At 46.1% G+C, this 18,495-nt stretch overlaps 2 protein-coding genes across 2 annotated transcripts in view; one reads left to right on the forward strand and one right to left on the reverse strand.

The window, feature by feature from the left end:
* Nucleotides 1-3,131, forward strand: part of NCBP1 (nuclear cap binding protein subunit 1) — a 32,662-nt gene extending 29,531 nt beyond the window's left edge. Inside the window, exon 23 of the mRNA XM_069880555.1 lies at nucleotides 730-3,131. Coding sequence (XP_069736656.1) covers nucleotides 730-843 — 114 coding nt within the window. The 3' untranslated portion in view covers nucleotides 844-3,131. The remainder of the gene's footprint in view (nucleotides 1-729) is intronic.
* A 1,263-nt stretch (nucleotides 3,132-4,394) lies between these two features.
* On the reverse strand, nucleotides 4,395-11,612 carry XPA (XPA, DNA damage recognition and repair factor). The gene is made up of 6 exons (XM_069879822.1): nucleotides 11,351-11,612; nucleotides 10,781-10,930; nucleotides 8,633-8,738; nucleotides 6,824-6,989; nucleotides 6,061-6,178; nucleotides 4,395-4,634 (listed from the first exon to the last, which is right to left on the reverse strand). Exons 1-6 carry the CDS (start codon nucleotides 11,526-11,528, stop codon nucleotides 4,486-4,488), a joined length of 867 nt encoding a protein of 288 aa, XP_069735923.1. The 5' UTR covers nucleotides 11,529-11,612; the 3' UTR covers nucleotides 4,395-4,485.
* Between the last annotated feature and the right edge of the window lie 6,883 nt (nucleotides 11,613-18,495).

Genomic DNA, 18,495 nt, shown 5'->3' on the forward strand with positions numbered 1-18,495 from the left:
GGTTCCCGCCACAGACTCGTGGAGTGAGTGGTTCTTGGCCAATTCCCGCACTGAGCACGCTGCAGAGGGAGACCGAGGTGTGGTTCGGAGCTGAGCTCCTCTTAACTACCTGTTTATAGTAAGGGCAAAGTGGTGAGTGAACGCAAGTACTAAAATAGATGTCTGTTAAATAAGCAGATTAAAATATTGCAGAGTTCCTTTTAACAACATGCATAAATATTAATTTTCAAGAGTTTTGCTCTGTTTTAAATCATGTAACAAGCCCAGGTGGCTGGGTGAAAGTGGTAGTAATACAAAATTACATTTGTGTGAGCAGAAGCTGTGTTGAAGAATGGGAAGGGTACTGTAATTCTCCCCTGAGCTGAACCCTTCCCTGGTAGTAGATGTGGCTTCAGAGGAAAGCAAACGTCATGATTCCTCTGGGATACTTCTGCAGTTACATAGTATCCTGCGCACAATTGGGAGACCAGGAGTGAAGAGCTGCAGGGGGCAGGGTGCTTCTCAAGATGGGATTTCAGTGCGTGCTTCCTTTTCACAGTCAGTAGTAGCCCTGCATTGTGTTTTTCTTGTCAGTGGCTGCTGCCTTGTAGAAGGTAGATGTGCTTAACAATTTTGATGAAGACATTTGACCTGTGATTTTTACATGTCTTGAGCTCTCTGCTTACTCTTATGTAAAGATAAATGAAAACAGTAAAAGTTTGTGTTTTGTTCTTGTTTTTTGTCTGCCAGCATCACCAGATAATCCAGCAGTACATGGTGACCCTAGAGAACCTCCTGTTTACAGCTGAACTGGACCACCACATACTAGCTGTCTTTCAGCAGTTCTGCGCTCTGCAGGCCTGAGGATTTGTTCACGGGCACAGTCTTGTCTGCAGGACTTCAATTAATTTTTTTTTTTTTAACTTGACATGGGGATGGAAGAAATTTTTAACTAAAACTGGCTGTCATGTGTTCCTATATAAAACAATACCATATTTTAACAAACTGTGTAAGCATCAAAAGCCTTACAAGATATAACTCATAGGGGATAGACATAAAGTATGAGTTCTTCTTGTTGTCTTTTAATTTGGTTTGACTCTTGACTTCATGATAGTATTCTATTTCTTCCCTGTTGTTTCCATAAAAATAAAAATGAGACAAACAAAAAAACCACCCTCTCAAACAATCAGCCAAACAATAAACCCTCCAAACAATAGATTCTTTTACCTCTGCCTGAGGTAATCAAAGGAAATGAGAAACAGTGCATAGTGTTTTGTGAGTATGAAAGGGAGGGCACCTTCTCAGTGAGCAGTGTGGAAAGTTCTTCAGTGTGGCACAGGAGAAGTGTTAGTTTTGGGCATGCGGAACACTAGAGTTAAACTTTCAGAGTAGTATAGATCATACAGACTTGTTGATTCCCAAGCCAACTAGATTTTCACCCTTTGAAAGAACATGGTTGTAATACAGTTGAAATGTTTTTTAAATGTATTGTCCAGTGTCTTATTGCAGTAGCTATAAACAATCAGTAGAGGAACTTCATGGACAGCTTCTGAAAAACTGAGTCCTTTCTGCAGCGTGGTCCAAGAACCATGGACTGTCCCTGGCAGTCTCTGCTGGTAAATAGAAACAGTGAGCAAGAGCTGGAGGGGAACAAACTTTGAACTTCCGTACTGCAGGCTGAATGCTGGGAAATCCAACCCCAGGTGCCAGGGCGAGGGCAGGGCTGTGTTTGGCTTGTTCTTTATATCAGCATGTAACTAGCTGGGCTGCCAAGCTTGCACTGGGCTGGACCTGCAAGCCTGATGGTGAATGAACCAAGAGCCCTCACCTCATCTGGCTTAGTAACACCTGCTTTGCAGTGGCTGCATCTGCTACTTCTCCCTTGCTTGACAACGTGACACAACCATGTGGCTCCTATGTCTTCAGAAGGCATTTTGATGCTAAATTAAGTGATATCTCACGAGAGACTTGGGACTGTGGAAATACAGCCTAATAAACATAGAGTAGTCTTCATTCCGAGTTACGCAAGTAACATTCCCTGCATAAACAGCAAACCAGAGTGGTCTGTCTAATGGTCAGCAGTGATGGAAGGCGAAACACTGCCTTAGGTGCTGGGGTCTGTCAGTGTATCCAAGCAGTTCCTGGTCTCCTCATTTTGAAGATGGATGTTTAAAGGATTTCATGCCCAGTGCTATTTAGTTTAAGCTTAGAAAGTGATGAGCTTTGAGTAATTTTGTTCCTGTACAATTCTTTTTTTTTTTTTTAAGTATTATACCTAGTAACGCATTTCATCCACACGTTGACCAGCTGACCCTCCTGATCAAGCAAAGAGAGTGAAAACCAGAGTTTTCTGCTTTGAGTGTTGACATAAATTTGTGTGTGGCCTGTAGTGATCTGGTATATCCTCATAGACTTAGGTCTGTTACTCCTGCTTATTGGCTTACCCTTTCTGATTTGACTGATCCCTCCATTCTTTCAGGGTATACTGTTAATTGTAAATTTGCTCTACGCAAAGGTTTGTCAGTTATGCACAGACTTCTGCTTCAAATCTTTCTCTGTTAATGGTAATTAAATAGTTTCGGGTTTGTTTTTGTTTTTTTTTTTTAAGAAACATTTAGTACTGTAGAGGTTTTAGTTGGGGGTTAGTAATTTTTTTCACTGTCTCGGATCAATACCAGCGCTCTGATATTTACTAACGGTGGGGGTCTGACTATGAACGCGACTTCTGTAAGACTGATAATTCAGTTAGAACTTGCAAAGCTGTAACTTCCTATGAGCCTTGACAAATACGGGTGCTGGGGATCCAGTTGCAAATGCCTGAGTGTAATCCTATGATTTAAAACCAAATAGCAGCATCTTTCAGAATTGATTTGATTTCCAGGGCAAGCATGGGCTTTGATGACATCTCTTGAGCCTGTTGGAAACCTTCCGCTGTTTGTAGGTCCCATGGCATACGCCTGACTGGACTGGGAAACTGGTTGGATCTGTGGGAAAGAGAACAAGGTGCTTGCGTAGCATTACCAGCGGTTGACCGGAGAAATGTGGAACTGCTGAAGCATGAGGTGACGGATGGTGTAAAGATGCTGTAGAAATGTGGTGTGGTTGGAAAAAAATGCACAATTAAAGACAAAAATAAATGAAGGTGAAGCAGGCCGCTGCTGGGAGTGTTTGTTCTGACCTGTTTGGGGGCGGCCGAAGCGCAGCAGCGTTGGGCTGGCGTTAAATGCAGTTGGGTTCGCAGTTTCGTTTCCCCTGCCCTGGTGCCCTGACTCACACACGAACCATCCCCTCCTTGCTCTCGGGCTGGTCGAACGTGCTCCCTCCCAGCACCTGCACGGCCGAGTGAGGCAAAGCGTGGGCGCCGCAGGGTGCCAGAGGGTGCGATGGGGAAATCCTCCCTCGCCCCGTCCTGCCTGCAGGGGCTGAGGCAGGGCTGGGGCGGCAGCTGGGTTACGGAACTGTGACCGGGAATGGAGGGACCGCTGCCTCCCAAAGCTCTGCCAGCGCCCCCCGGTCCCGCTCAACTTGCTGGGAAGGGAGGTCACTGAGGAGAGCGTGGGAGAAGTGAAGGGCTGTTAGGGGAGCAACGCAGGCACCGTGGCCCAGGCCCCCCTAGGAACTCTCCGGCGGCTTCATCGAGATCTGCCCCATTTGCGAACGTGAACAAATGCAGAACCCCCCGCTGCCGCCTCGGGCAGCTCCCCCCCAGCCATTTCCACCGCCATTCCACAACAGCTGTAAGAACCGGAGGTCTGAAATTCGAGAAATTTGAATTTGAAAGTAAATCCACCCCCTACTGAAAGCAGACATCATTCGGATGCAGGGAGGGAGATCTACCTTGGAATGCTACTTCCCCCTCCCCCAACACGAAGATCTACCTTGGAATGCTGCTCCCCCCTCCCCCAGCCCGGAGAGATCTACCCTGGAATGCCACTTCCCCCCCTCCCACAAAGAAAAATTTGTAAATGAAAGGGTCAAGCTGTTTTGTGGAAATCACCTTGGTCCCCGGTCCAAAGCTTGGGAACAAAGCGGCGGGGCATATACTTAAGGGCTCTCCCCCGTGAAAGGACCTCCCCGGGAGCACGCCGCTTTCCTTTTGAAGAGAGAATTCTCCTTAAATGGAGTCGAACCTCCAAATCGAAGCAGGAAGGGAGCCCGTCTTATGACAGGGCCTCCAGCCACCAGAGGAGGTGGTTTATCAGCCAGTTGCCCTCTGACTGCCTCCAGACAACAGAAACTGGAAACCAGACCACAGTTAAGTAAGGACAAAACATGGAGCATTCCTTCTTTAAGGGAAGTAGAGTATGAAATAGATTGATACCATCTTGTGTTATGGCCTACAAGGTCCCCATTTAAGCCAAAGCTTATTGTTCCATACACGCTCATACAACAGAGGGACATCACTCTTCACAAAATTCGGCAAAAGCTTGTTCATAGTTAGGATTTATTTGACTTTATTACAAAATACCATTACAAAGATAATTAAATTAGGAAAAAAAATTACCACTACATCTTCTCATAAGTTAATTCATGGCCGCATATAGTACATGTCTTTTTATATGTATCTTCATCAATGTTTTCTTCTGGTCCATACTCATGTTCGTGGATACTAGCTCCTTTCTTCCATAAGCTACTCCTCACCGCACGGCGGAGCTCTGATAAGAAATACAAAGAAATTTTTAGATTTTAATAAAACTTAAATAATGGTTCATAAAACTGAAGCTAGCAACCTTTCTGAGAACTACAGATTATAATCTGCTTGCTGCCTGTCTTCTGTAAACTCAGGGTGAGAATCTGGTACTGCAAGAACAAGCTTTGACTTGCCTTGCCATCTCCACCTTGTTTGCATAATTTAAAGGATAAGAACTACACAGAGATGAGATCTCAGAGGAGAAGATTTTCCGTCTGGACTAAGTATGTATTGCCCTCAGTCTTTTTTTTACATGAAACCATTCAAAGGTATCCAAAAGGGGTAGGTGGAATGCAGAGGAAAGGTTTTAATACAACACCTCATTGTTTTACACTACTAAGAGAGAGTACTTCTCATTCTGGTCACAGTAAAGCCTCCCAAATGACTTGGCATTCTCCATGCTTTACGCCCAATAACGTGAGTTGCCTCTGCAGCAGCCGCAGTGAAATCGGCGGGTTTGCCAAGGAGCGCAGGCTGGCAGCTCAGCCCAAGATGTTACTGCAAGTGGGTGGCAAGCACACCAAGCAGCACAGCACAGTCACGTTCTGAGCCAAGCCATTCAGGCTACAAACTATGTCATGCTAAGGCCTGTGCTTGCACCGAACTTTGGCATCCTGACTGCAGCCTTGCTGGCAGTCCTTCCGTGCGCTGAACACTAATGGTCAGGATAGGGCTTATTTGCTCTGTCTCACGTCCTGCCTCCTCCAGACAATACCAGAACTGCCAGCTTCAGCTTCCTGCCTCTGTGAATGCTGACCCTAAGCAAAGCATGGGCACTACAGGCAGCACAGACATCATGGGAAACCACAGCTCTTGCAAAGAAACAAACATGGCATTCTAAAAAAATTACCAGCATGTACAGGCTTGAAGTATTTTTCAGAAGTTTTACCCACTGAAATACTCTCCTTAATACTAACTGGGAATACTGTGAACACTAGAAAAAAAGCATTTTCCACCTTCATTTACAGTTATTCCACCTTGAAGGCGTACTATGACAGAATTATAACCCACTGCCACAAAAATCCATGTTCTGTGCCAGTCAGGAAAGTACCAGGAACAATCCATGGCACATTCTGGGTCATACCAAGAAAACGTTAAAAAGCACCATAATGAAGCATTGTGATCAATTTCTGTTACTTTCATCTCGGCCATAGGACAAGAAGGTGATTCAGCCTGTAAGGGACCTCAGATCTCCAGTCCAACCCTCTGCCCAAAATAGTCAGCTGTGAGGTCAGGCCAGAGTGCTCGGGGCTTATCCACACAGCTCCTGGAAACCTCCATTTTGCCACAGTGAAGACTCTAAATACTTTAATCAGATGCAGAAACAAATTCAAACAGAACTGTACTGTACTGTACTTCAGGTACGGCAGTATGTAAGTTTAACCCCTTACCTTTAACCTTCTTATCAAACTTCTTCTGCTTCATCTTTTCCCTGTTGCTGAGGCGGAGCTCCCTTGCTTCTTGCAATGATTCTTCACTGCCCCAGACTTCAAGAGAACGCTTGATTACCTACAGGATGGACATAAATGTGTTTCTTTTTCCCCTGAAATGATAAAAATGAAATATTCTAACTCATAAATTTAATTATTTCCCTACACATACAAAAACAACAACCCAATTTGTCTCTACCTCCCATCTGTCTCTTTATTCTTGACCCACAAACACAGCATTTCTTCCACAGAAAGAAGGAATATCGATTTCTAGCATCAGCTAGATCTAACACGCTCGCAAAGTCAACCCCTGCTCAAATTTTGTGTATAATCCATAACAGCAGCCGCATTCCTATAAAAGTAGCAAACAAGAAAGTTACAAGAGCCCTGGAAAATCTACTTGCCCTTCCGGCTGCCTCTGAGGGCAAAGCTGGGAGCAGGAGGCCACAACTACAAAGGGTCACAGGCAGCAGTGTCTGCCCCACGTATTTCAGAGCAGCACTGAAAGGCCATGCACTTCATGACCTGCAATTGTGCATGCAAACCACTGAGGTTGTGGTCCATGAACATTATTATCTTTTAATACATAGAAAATCTACACAAGCTATGCACAATGTGCTCAGCTTTTGACAAAATAATATAAAAATCAGAACCGATGTGACACATTCTAGCTACCAAAGTTGTACAAAGGTTAAGAAGTCTGAAATACGCTAGATTTCTATACCTGCAGTTTTAAATAAAGTTTCATGTCACCCCATCGTGAATTATGAGGGTTTTTCTTCACAATGAATCTGAGTATTGGTTCCCTCTTGTCTAAGTCACAGTCTTTAAGAAGATACTCTTCTTTCGCTTCTGTCCTTGTTATAAGCTTATGTTTATCTTCAGGATCTCTGAAAGATGTAAAACAATGATGAGAAAGCTACACCTAAAAACCATGTTATTAACATTTAAGTCCCCATGACTTCTAACATTCCTGAAATACAGGCAGCCCTCATCCTCCCAGTTTTTATGCATGCAAATAACTTTGGATTCCAACTCCAGCTAAACTCCAGGAGAGGTTTACTGAAATTAAGTTTAGAAATTCTCCCATTTGAGCAAACGTAGGCTGAGAAGCCCGTTTTTCTAGAAGGACTTTTCTTCTGTTCTGTTACAAGAGGGAGTAACTGAAACTTAAAAGGAGTATGAATAATTTTAGGTGTTCACCTAACCCAGATCCAATTCAAAAGGACAAAGTACAAGCCTAACACATGGTCATGAGAGAAAGAATGTGTAATGTGAGACAAGTCTGATCACCTGAGAATATACAAAACTCCGTATGTTTCTAGATCCTGGAAACAGATTAGCAACGCAGACAGAGCACTAGTTTCTAAATGCCAAACATTAGGCAGAAGAACCGTAAAATAAAGACCTTAAAAGATTGTAACTTTTGCTAGACAGATAATGAAAAACTGTGTAATCACAGCAGTATTTATGAGTTAATGAAAAAAAAACAAACCACCTGCATTTACGCAATCCTGACTGAAGTATAACTTGAATTGTTTGAGCCAGAACAGCCTGCCAAACAGCAAGTGCTAGCAACGGTCATCAAAGAATTTACTGCTGTGAATGCAGCTTTACTACAATTCAAAGTTCACAGTAAAAGCTAATGCATCAAGGAATCTCGAACGTTCAGAGGTACTTAGTCCGAAGGAACACCACTCCTAAGGCTCTCAGCCCTCTCCTTCACGTCCTCTTCCCTCCCATGCTTGCCTTCCAGAGACAGCACTTTTGTCTCCAACGACTGAGAACAGGGCGGGCACACCCCTGACCGCTCCCCGCAGTAAGCAGGGAGGCTCCCAGAACTAACTCCCAGCTGCAACCTCCCCCCACCTCCCATTCATTCTGACACTCGTGGCTGGCTGCCTCAGAGCTGGTTTGGTTATCTTGATGGCTTTTGGAGCATTTTCTGCTTGATAAAGAGTGCAAACTGCCTTCTGCTCAAGGTCAAACTCCTGCTTACCCTGCAGTCCCCTGGTGCCCTCCTGCGGGGCTTCTGCCCTTTGGCTGCCACCCCCCGGCCCACCCTGCCGGCCAAAGTACTAACTTCACTCGGGTTGATTCACCGAGAGCAAATACTCTTCCAATTCCCACCCCCACTCTTGCCCTCCCGCCCCCTGTCCCCCTCCCCCCTCCCGCTCTCCTTCAAAAGCAGATGAACTCGTGTTCCAGTGGGCTTTCCAATAGCTCTAGTCTGCAAACAGCCTTTAACTTTCAGGTTGACCAAACACAGCAACGGCTCTCAAGACATCGTGTTTCCAGGACTTTCTGTAAAAATCTAGTGATGACCCCTATCCCAGGACAGGCTCATACGAAACAAAGGCTGCTTTTTTTTACCTCCGTAATGGAAAACGGAGGTTATCAGCCAACCTTCATTTATTAAATAAGTGTCGAGTTACTGGAAAATGCCTCTTTGTTGATAGCTTTTTTAATTTAACAAAATTATTGTAATCGATCGTTAAGTAAAATCAAGCTTCCCTCTCCTGATTTGCAATACCTGCAATTATCACATGTTGCCCAATCAAAGTGCTGCATAAGGTAGGAATCCATGAATTCTTTGCCACAGTCTCCACAGATGAGATAGTCAAATTCTAGTACGGGTGCTAAGGGGAAGAAATTTTTTTTTTAAGGAACCACGATGTTAAAAACAAGCACCTTGAGTTTGTATTACAAGCAACTTTACTAAAATTTACATGACAGTTCTTACAATATTTGTTACAGACTAGTTTTTCTCTATTTAAGTTTTCCAGAAAGATACAGAATAAATTCAAACCCATTATCGTGCAAGCCCATCTCTACTAATCTATTTCGGTTCTTGCTAGAAGGTTCCTTGTATTAAATACTGGATTTCAACATTTAAACACACATTTGTTTCAACTTAGCCATTGTTACCAAAAAAAAAAAAAAATCTCTGCATTTCCCTATAAACTGCTTCACATCCCCTCCTACAGCTTCCTCCATTCCGGCCACGCAACGCCATGTCCTGATTTACAGAGGACGTGCAGGCAGGAACTGGAGGAAGCCGAGAAGAGGATGCAGTTCGAAGTCGGTGGCTAGAGCAGGAAGCAGTACAGGAGCCGTGCTGGCATCATAGTCCTCTCAGCTCTGCTCCGGTTTTTTTCCTAGCTCGGCCACGCCTGCCTCTCCCTAAACGAGCTCAACGAAGGCCTGGGGCGGTTGGCAAGGCTCTTCTGCGTTCTGTCTGGCAGTTATGGAGGTGGATGGCCAGAGAGCTGCTAGGAGTGGAATGGGGATGGAGCTCCACTACAATCCTCTCCCCAAGCCCTCTCAGCACTGCTCCAAGCCCAGACTCATGCCAGTGGCAGCCATGACTTCTGGCTGCATCCTCGCCGGGTAGATCACTTCCAGCGTCATCGCCATCTGCTTTATGTTCCGTGGGACACCAAGAAACACCGATTCCGGTAACCGCAGCTACGAAGAATGTTTCTTTTAACAGCAACATTGCAATTCTAGCAGAAAATTAACATTTTCTATACAATTTCACAAGATGAAAGTGAAGTAATGCCGCAGAGTTTTAACAATACCTGAAACAGAAGATTAAGGCTTGGCATGCAGCACCATCCATTTTTAATTGCGTTTGCATTTAAAACAGATTAGATCTAGCAAAGACGACATTTTATGCCGATTCAGTATCACGAGCGGCAGTGGGAGCCTCAGTACTTCACATAGTCATGCTCTTACATCATATTTTATCATTTTAGGCAGTACTCCCCAACATAAAGGCGTTTTATTAGGACAAAGACATTATGCATTACACAGCAAAAATAGCCCCGCGGTGCAAAGGCATCCCGGATCTACTCAAATGATTATTAATCGCTAGCCCCTCAAAAAAGAAGCAGGGCTTTTAGTTCTTTACCCTCTGAATGAAATCTGGTGCCGGTTTCTAACAAAGAGTCAGACTGCACCAATAGCCCTGCTGCCGATTCAGAGCAGAACAAAGCAAGACAAAGGCAATCCCAGAGAAGAAAGTGCATCTATTTTGGGATCCCTACTTCTCCATTTGCTTTTTCGGAAGGAGAATATCGCAAGACAAAATGTCGAAATCCTCCGCCGAACGATCGGCAACTTGGCGCCAGCATGTTTTGTAACGATAAAAGCCGGCATTGCAGCAGCGCTCTCATCCTGGCATAAACCGAATCGACCTCAAAACGCCCACAACCCACGAACCCGCGCGGATTTACAATTATTTCAGTCTAAAAATTCGAATTTGTAAAGAAATAGCGAAAATATAGCTTATCGGGGAAATGAGAAAAATGAAAAAAAAAAAAAAAATTAAAAATGAGCTATACCCAAGGGCACCGATCGTGTCCCAGTTCCGAGGCTTAAAATTCTTCGGTGTTAATTACCGCGTGCTCGCTCACCGCTCCAAGTGCTGGAAGGATCGACCGCGCCAGGCGCCGAGCACATGCAGAAAGCCGCGTTGGGAGGAAGGAGGAAAGGAAAAAAGGGGAGGGGGAGGGGCAGGAGAGGGGGGAGGAAGAAAGGAAGAGAAAAAAAAGCCCGGGAAAAGAGAAAAAAAAAAAGGCGGCCGCCCCGCCCCGCCGCCCCCGCCCTCCCCCTCAACCCCCCTTAGCGCCTTCCCAGTTGAGTTTGGTTTTTTTTTTCTCTTTCTTTCCTATTTTACCGGGAAGATGCACGATGTTCTCGGCGGCGCCCGGCTTTTGCCGCTGCTGGTCGCCGCCGCCATCCTCCTCCTCCTCCTCCTCGAGGAGGAAGCCCCCTCCGGTGTCCACGACCTTGGGTGGGGGGGGTGGGGGGGCAGCCCGCGCGCCGCCTGCGGAAACAAAACGGGAGGCGCCGCGTGAGCAGCAGCAGCAGCGACGCCGCCGCCGCCGCCAGGGGGCGCCCGGGCGCGATCGTCCCCGTCTCTCTCCACCCCCCCCCGCATTCATCCCCCCCCGCCGCGCCGAGCGCGCGCGCGCCATCACCCCCCCCCCCACGTGGGAGGAGATGGGGGGGGCCCTCGCGCGCGCCGCGGCTCCCCCCCTCCTCTCTTTCCCGCTCCCACCCCCTCCTCGCCTTCCCGCCATCTTCCCCCCTACCCCCCCGCCGCCTCATGCCTAGCCGCGCCCCCCCCACCCCCAAATCCCCGTAAATTCCCCGCAGAAAAGCCAAAAAAAAAAAAAAAAATTAAAATAAATTTAAAAAAAAATAATAAAAAGGGCGCGGGGAGCCACCTCCGCCGCCATCCGACCTGCGGCGGGGTAGGGCCGTGCCGCCAGCCGCGCCTGCCGCAGTGCCAGCGCCCGCCGCCGGTTCCGCTCCATCCTCGCCATCGCCGCCGCGGAGAGCCGGGGGGCCGGCCGCTCGCCGCCTTCGCCGTCCTCCTCCTCGCCCTCGCTCAGCCGCGGGCCGGCGGGCGCGGCCGCCATGGCGGCGGTCGGAGGAGCGGAGCCCCGCGGCTTCCCCCCCGCTCCGGTCGGCGCCGACTCGCCCTTCCCTTCGCCGCCCCGCGCCGCACTGCGCCTGCGCGCGGGGGAGGGGGGGCAGGGGCGAGGCCTTCCCCCCCCTCCCTCCTCCCTCCGCCCGCCCCGCCGCGCGCGGGGGACGACGGGAGTGGGGGGAGGGGAGGGGGCGCCGGGTGGGGCGGGGGCTGCGGACCGCGTGGCGGCGGAGGGGGGGGGGGGAGGGGAGCGATGGGGGGTTGGGGTGGGGGGGGGTGAGGCAGCGCGGGCCCCGCGGGGTGGGGTGGGGGGAGGGGAGGGGAGGGGAAGGTGGGGGGGAGGCGATGACCCTGCGGTTTCCGCGCTGCGCCGCTTCCAGCGCTTTCTGCGCCGACCTTCGCCGAGGAGAGCCCGCCCCCCGGCAGGAATTCCGACACGGCGTCATCCGGCCCCCTGCCCCTTTTGTCCGCCCGGGCCGCCGCTCGGACGGGGCCGGCACCGCGCCTTTAACTAGTACCGCGCCTTTAACTAGTTCTGTCTGCACCAAACCGCACCTTCACTCGTGCCGTGGCTGTGCCCGGTTCTGTCTGCGCCAATACCACGCCTTTACTGGTACCATGGCTGCGTTAGTAACGCGGCAGTACTAGGTCTGCAGCTGTACTCGGTCTCTTGTCGGCACTGGTTCCACGAGTAGTAATACCATTTTACTCACGACTGTCCTGGGACTGCACCTCTACTAGTTCCATGGCCTGTACTAGCTCTGTCTGTACTAGTACCACAGCACTGCTGGTACCACAGCTTCACTAGTTATGTGGCTGTGCCAGTTCCATCTGTGCTCCTACCACATCTTTACTAGTACTCTGGCTGTACGGGTTCTGCCTGTACTAGTACCACTGCTCCAGTAGTTCCATGACTGTACTGGTTCTGTTTGTACTAGTACCACTGCTCCAGTAGTTCCATGGCTGTACTGGTTCCATCTGTACTAGTACCACCGCTCTAATAGTTCCATGACTGTACTGGTTCTGTCTGTACTAGTACTACCGCTCCAGTAGTTCCATGACTGCTAGTAGCACAACTTTACCAGTTCTGTGGTTGTGCTAGTACCACAGCTCTACTAGTTCTGTGACTGTACTGGTTCTCTTCTCTGTACTAGTACCATGACTGTGCTAGTAACACTGCTTTACTGATTCTTGACTGTGCTAGTGTCATAGCAGTACTAGTTCTGTGGCTGTGCTAGTACCACAGCTCTACTACTCCCATCACTCTACTGGTTCTGTGTCTTCACTAGTTCTGTAGCTCTGCTACTACCACAGCTCTACCAGTTCTGGGGCTGCACAGGTTCTCTTGCCTGTGCTAGTACCACAGCTCTGCTAGTACTATGGTTGTGCTTGTACTGTAGCTTTGCTAGTTCTACAGCGGTATTAGTCCCACAGCTTTGCTAGTTGTATGTCTGTACTAGTTCTGTAGCTCTGCTAGTACCACAGCTTCACTAGTTCTGTGGCTGTACTGGTTCTCTTGTCTGCACTAGTGCCACAGCTCTGCTCGTGCCATGATTATGCTCATACCACATCTTTGCGACTTCTGCTGCTGTATCAGTACCACAGCTGTACTACTTCCATGGCTGTACTAGTTCTGTGGCTGTACCAGCGCCATGGCTGTATGCAGCCGTGCGACCTAAACCATGCTCGGCCTGGGGACCGGGAAAGCTTTCTTTCCCAAATCCCTGTCTCTACCTTTAATGGTTGCGCACCATGCACGCGTGAGAGCAAGGGGAGCATAAATGGATCCCGTCGCCGTCCTTATTGATGAGAGACGCGTAAATGGCTTTGTCATGCAAATGTGGCTCTAAGCCACTTTCATATAAAGCCAGCTTAAAAATGAATAGCCAGCGATCCTCGCTGGTCCGTTATGCGGTGCCGGCCCTGCCCTTGAAGCAAGGGGAATGAAGACATTGGTACAGGCGCTTGCTCGCTGCCTCCATGCCGAACTGGTGTGACATTACAGCGCAGGAAGAAGTCTTCCTCCCCCAGAGGGCTCTTTCCTCCATGAAACTATAAATTACTGTCCTGCCAACCCTTCCGTGCCACCCTCGGAACGTATCCCTATCGCCTCTCCATCCCAGTCCTAGCTACCCACCGTAATTACCTGCACAGGCTGGGTTTCTGCTGTGTCGAGAAACATTTTTATTTCTTTTTAGCCGGTCATCCGTGCTTGGTATTAACTTTCAACAGCAGCCAGCAGAGTGTGCTGTGGACGCTGAAAAAAGAACATCCGGCGTCTGAGAATCTGGGTTTTTTTTGTTTTGTTTTGTTTTTTTTTTACACATATATATATATTTAAACACAGATTAAGACATTTTAAGTAGTTCAAATACTCGCATGAGTGGTAGGTTGTTCCTCCCGTCAATTCAAATACTTCTCTTGTCGCAGATCACAGAGCTGCTTCCTTAAAAATTAATAGCCGAGTCATACTCAACTGTCCCCTTTCAGCAAGATTGCTTTTCAGTCTTTGTGAAAAGTTGGAAAAGTGCCACGATGAACATGGCCAAATACCTTTTACAGTCAAAGAGAAGGGTCTATAACACAAGGTATTTAATAGATGAAAAATATAAACTGTGATCCTGGCCCACAGGAAGCAGCTTGTGAAATGGTGCAGTGTGAGCACACATTTCCCCGACCTCATTAGTCACTCCTTCGGACTTCCTGACAGTGGACTTACAAAGAGGTTAATAAATATGTTACAAGTAAGTAAAATAAAAGTAGTTCAAAGCAAAGCGTTTGCTAGATGAGTTGGAAATGTAATTCTGTGCTTGATAAGCAAGCACACGTATGCTTATATTCCTAATTTTATTCTGGTGTCACTCTTTGTTTTTCTGTAGGAGTAAAAATTTGGGGAAGAGTGAACTTTTGAGTTGTGCACAGGGATTAACAAGAAGTTCTGTATCATTCACAAACCCAAACTGCGACAAAGTGAAGCCAGGTTTTGGGGGACTGTGTAAGGGTTTTAAGGGCAGAAGGACATTGTTATTGTGTGACCAGATTGGAATCCGGATTGAAAAGGAAATCAGAAGACATAAACAAAAGAAAATTCAGAGGCAAGGCACTCAAACAAAACTGGCTGTGGGCTGCAACTGTCCGCACAATGCGGCTAGTGCGTTATTAAGTGCCACTGTTTTAGAAAGGTATACTAGAGGTTTTTTTCTTTTTCTCAGGATCAGTCTGACTGGGCAATCACCGCAGGATATTCTGCTCAGCTCTGCATCTGACCAGAATGAATCAAATACAGTGCTTCTGATTTTCACACTCACACGAAGGTAGTGAAGGTTGTGTACTAGCAAGGGGTTACAAACTGTCCCACATCCACTCATCGGGTCGTGCGGTGATACTCATGTTTAATATTAAACAAACATGACTTAATGGGTGGGCATGGGTTAATAATCATAACGGTGTGGTTTAGATAGTTCTTCAGGCGCTATATGCCAAGCAATACTTGGTATTACTTAGCTCCTGGCAGCCATGTATTAAAAAGTAGCTGTCATTAATTGGCAAGTGCAGAGATGCAGTTGTTTCATAGCCACAGAGAACTGCATCAGCGCGTAGCTGAGTGCAGAGAGGCAGCTAAGCAGTGCTTGACAACTTGCCACTCCCATGGAGAAAAAGGTGAGCTGCGAGATGAGAATGTTTGCTGACTATGCAAAACTGTTTTAAGTTAGCAGGGGTGAGGGTCTTCTGTAAAGAATTGTGGATGACTAGGTAGTAAAAGAACTAAGATTAAATACAGGGTAGGTAAATGCAAGATTATGTAGGTGCAGAAACCTAGGTTTAACTTTACATAAATGATAATGATATCTGAATTGGTTGCTGCCACTCAGGAGTGAGATTTTGAGTATGTGTGGCCTGCATAAACAGCAGCCTGGTGTCTGGAAAAGCAAGGCACGTTTTGAGGAAAGGGACAGAGCACGAATCAGGGAACGTATTTATGGCGTTCCAGAAATCTGTGAAGGCCTTGCATCATGAACACTGTGCCCAGTTGTGTTTCCTCCTTCTCAGAAAGGAAACACTGGAACTGGAAAAGGATAACAAGGATGCTCATCTGTCTGACTTCATGTCCCTTGAGAGGAACAGTTGAGTAGGCTCAGAGTTTTCACTTCCAAGAAATTAACGTCTGATATGTCTGAGGCCTGTCACATCTTAAGTAACTTGGAGAGGGTAGATGGCAGTTGACTTGTTGTGAGCGAACCATCAGATTTGACGTAGAGGAAGCCAGGCTTTAATCAGACAAGATAGCTGATTCTTCACACAATGACATGGAGGTGGATGTGTGCAGTGCCTTTCTGAGTGGCCCACTGCATACAGGGTGTTTCTCTAAGGTGCAGGGGAGATTGGTTAAGTATTTGGAAAAGGATTGTGTTGTGAGTTTGTGGGTGAACACTCCCTTAGGCTCAGGAAATCCTCAGAGCTGAAAGCGGTTGGAAGCTATAGGAGTATTGTAGAGGAGGTATTGTGTATTTGCCTTGTTTTTCTTTTCCCTTGATGTTTGCCTATGGCCTGTGGTGGAAACAGGATGCTAGACTGAAAGAATTCTTCATCCGAGGCAGTACACCTCATCCTCTATATTCATGGAGAATCATGCTGTAACTAATACTCAAAACACCTGAAGCTGCATGATAGCAAGTAAGCCTGTGTGATGGGGTCTTTCAACCCATATTCTCTGTTCATCTACACCAGGCGGTTAATTACAGAGCAGCTGGTGTGCTGTCTATTTCCATTTTGCTTTGTGGTATACCTGTTTCTCTGTCCGCAAAGTCTTAATAGCAATCTGCATACAGTTGCACTGCAGCTGCATACCTACAACCAAGCCCTCTCTTTGTCCTTCCTCAGTAAAAAATACACACATTCTATGGGAAACACGTCTAACAAAACCTTATTTTTCTGTGAGTTTGTCTTTTGAAGGGAGTGCCCGTGGAGAAAAATCTCTTTACTACTCTTTCCCCCTCTCCCTCTGTTTGACGGTTCACGCAGTAGCATCATTTTTAGCCCCATTTTAGTTCTGTAGCCAGCAACTGACCAGCCAATATACGCAGGCTGTTGGCTGCTGCCTTTTAGCATGACTAAGGCACTGGATTTTGTCCAATAACTTCAAATGTTTTTACGGGAGCGAACAGTTCAATTGCATCCTTAGGAATGGAAGACAAAAAATACCGTGCCATTTGCAATTACATTTCCATCAGGTTTTTAGTTTGATACATGCATTTTCTACATCGCCTTAAATAAATAAATGGCAAAGTGTCGCTGGCTTCTTGGTGGAAAAGAAGCATCTGACTTGTGAAAAATAAAGGCAACTTGTTAAAATCAGAGAGTGCACCTTCTTGGATTTGTATGTTCTTCTTCTGAGTTCACCTATGCTGTAGCTCATGGATCAGAGATATGCAGTGAATCATCCTGCTGGACAAAATGGGACATGCAGAGTAAATTAAGTTTGTCATCTCTCTGTGAGATTTTCTCATTTGCTCACTACCTGTAGGAGGAGATTTTCATAGTAATGTGACCTGTCTTCATGCTCCATTTATCATCTCCCGATTGATGTATATGATCTTGGTTCAACAGATAGATAATGGAGGAAACACGTAAAGTGTTGAATGCTTGAGCAACAGCTCTGAAAAGAACAGGTAAGCAAGAATTAAAGTGCAAATCTTTAAGACAAAAATTGGCACTCTTCCCTGACATGAGATCTTAATGCAAGTTTGTTATTATTTTCTCATTACAGGTGATGACAGAATGTGAAATTACAATGTAAATATCTTCTATTTGCTAGCATTGAACGTGACTTTTCTGTTTTACTGAATAGTACCTTGCTTAATATATTTGCCTTTAATATCGATAGCAAACATTGGTTTCATGTATGTGAACAGGAAAATCTCAAGGCATGATGAAAAAATGCTGTTTTTTACCGTTTCAGAGGTTGCCATAAAGCTGACTGCACACATTTGTTGTTGATTTGCAATCAGAAAGAGAACTCCTCTTTCACAATTTCACTAGGAAACTCATCTCTCTCTTTATGGACATAAAGAATGAGAAATTGTGGCAAAATAAGAAACATGTTCTGTAACTGTGGCTTAGCAGCCTTTGACATTTTGATATTTTCAGTAAAGAATAAAAACACTGTAGGAATGTAGGAAACTTTGTATTGTTACTTTTTTTTTTTTTTTTAAACTAAGGTACTGCACGGCTTTCCTTCCCCCACTAGTGGCTGGTAGAGGACATGCTAAGAAAAAGGCTTTGAAAACCTGTCTCAACGGCCATGAAGTCGAACTCTCCAGATTTCAGTTTGTGTTTTTTTTTTTCTAAATGTGCAAGGCTTGTAATGTGTAGGGATATTGGATATCAAGTAAAAGGGGTGTGTGTATTGGCAGTTTTTTTTCCCCATTTCAACATTCCCATCTGGCCAGTTATTTTATCTGTGCAAAAATCTTTCCTGCAGCAGCTTAGAAACATTAAGAAACTTTACCTAATGCTTTAGTCACTTTTTCTTTCAATTAAGAGGATCTCAGGTGCTTCTGAGACAGAAAATCAGTACTTCATCTATTACACTAGTTTCTGAGATATGAGATCTAGCTGCATTGATGTAGAAAGGCAATGCATTCTGGAGAAAATGCTGAAACTCTGGTCTTCCTGAAATATTTAAGGAGACTAATAATCTAAGGAATTTAAAAGAAATTCTTCAAATTTCTGTTTTACGTAATTCAAGTATTATACCTTTTTTTAAAGCCATACCATAAAGAGATTATTTTTACTATTGCTTCCAAGTCAGTCTGAACAGTAGCTGAAACAGAAAACCATAAAACAGCTGACAAATTCTGCTGTAGCAAGAAAATTATGTCCCACTTGCCAGGATTTAAGCAAGACGTCTCTCTTCCAGTACCTGCAAATCTCTGCAAAATGTTTTGGTGCTGCTG

The sequence above is a fragment of the Phaenicophaeus curvirostris genome, chromosome Z (assembly GCF_032191515.1).
Source record: "Phaenicophaeus curvirostris isolate KB17595 chromosome Z, BPBGC_Pcur_1.0, whole genome shotgun sequence".
Classification (NCBI taxonomy): Eukaryota; Metazoa; Chordata; class Aves; order Cuculiformes; family Cuculidae; genus Phaenicophaeus; species Phaenicophaeus curvirostris.

Excerpts from the sequence above, each read along its gene's own strand:
- XPA (XM_069879822.1), bottom strand. The coding sequence starts at position 11,528 with ATGGCGGCCGCGCCCGCCGGCCCGCGGCTGAGCGAGGGCGAGGAGGAG. Across the intron at positions 10,931-11,350 it reads ACGGCCCTACCCCGCCGCAG|GCGGCGCGCGGGCTGCCCCC; the intron begins GTCGGATGGCGG and ends TTGTTTCCGCAG. Across the intron at positions 6,990-8,632 it reads GCAACATGTGATAATTGCAG|AGATCCTGAAGATAAACATA; the intron begins GTATTGCAAATC and ends TACATCTTTCAG.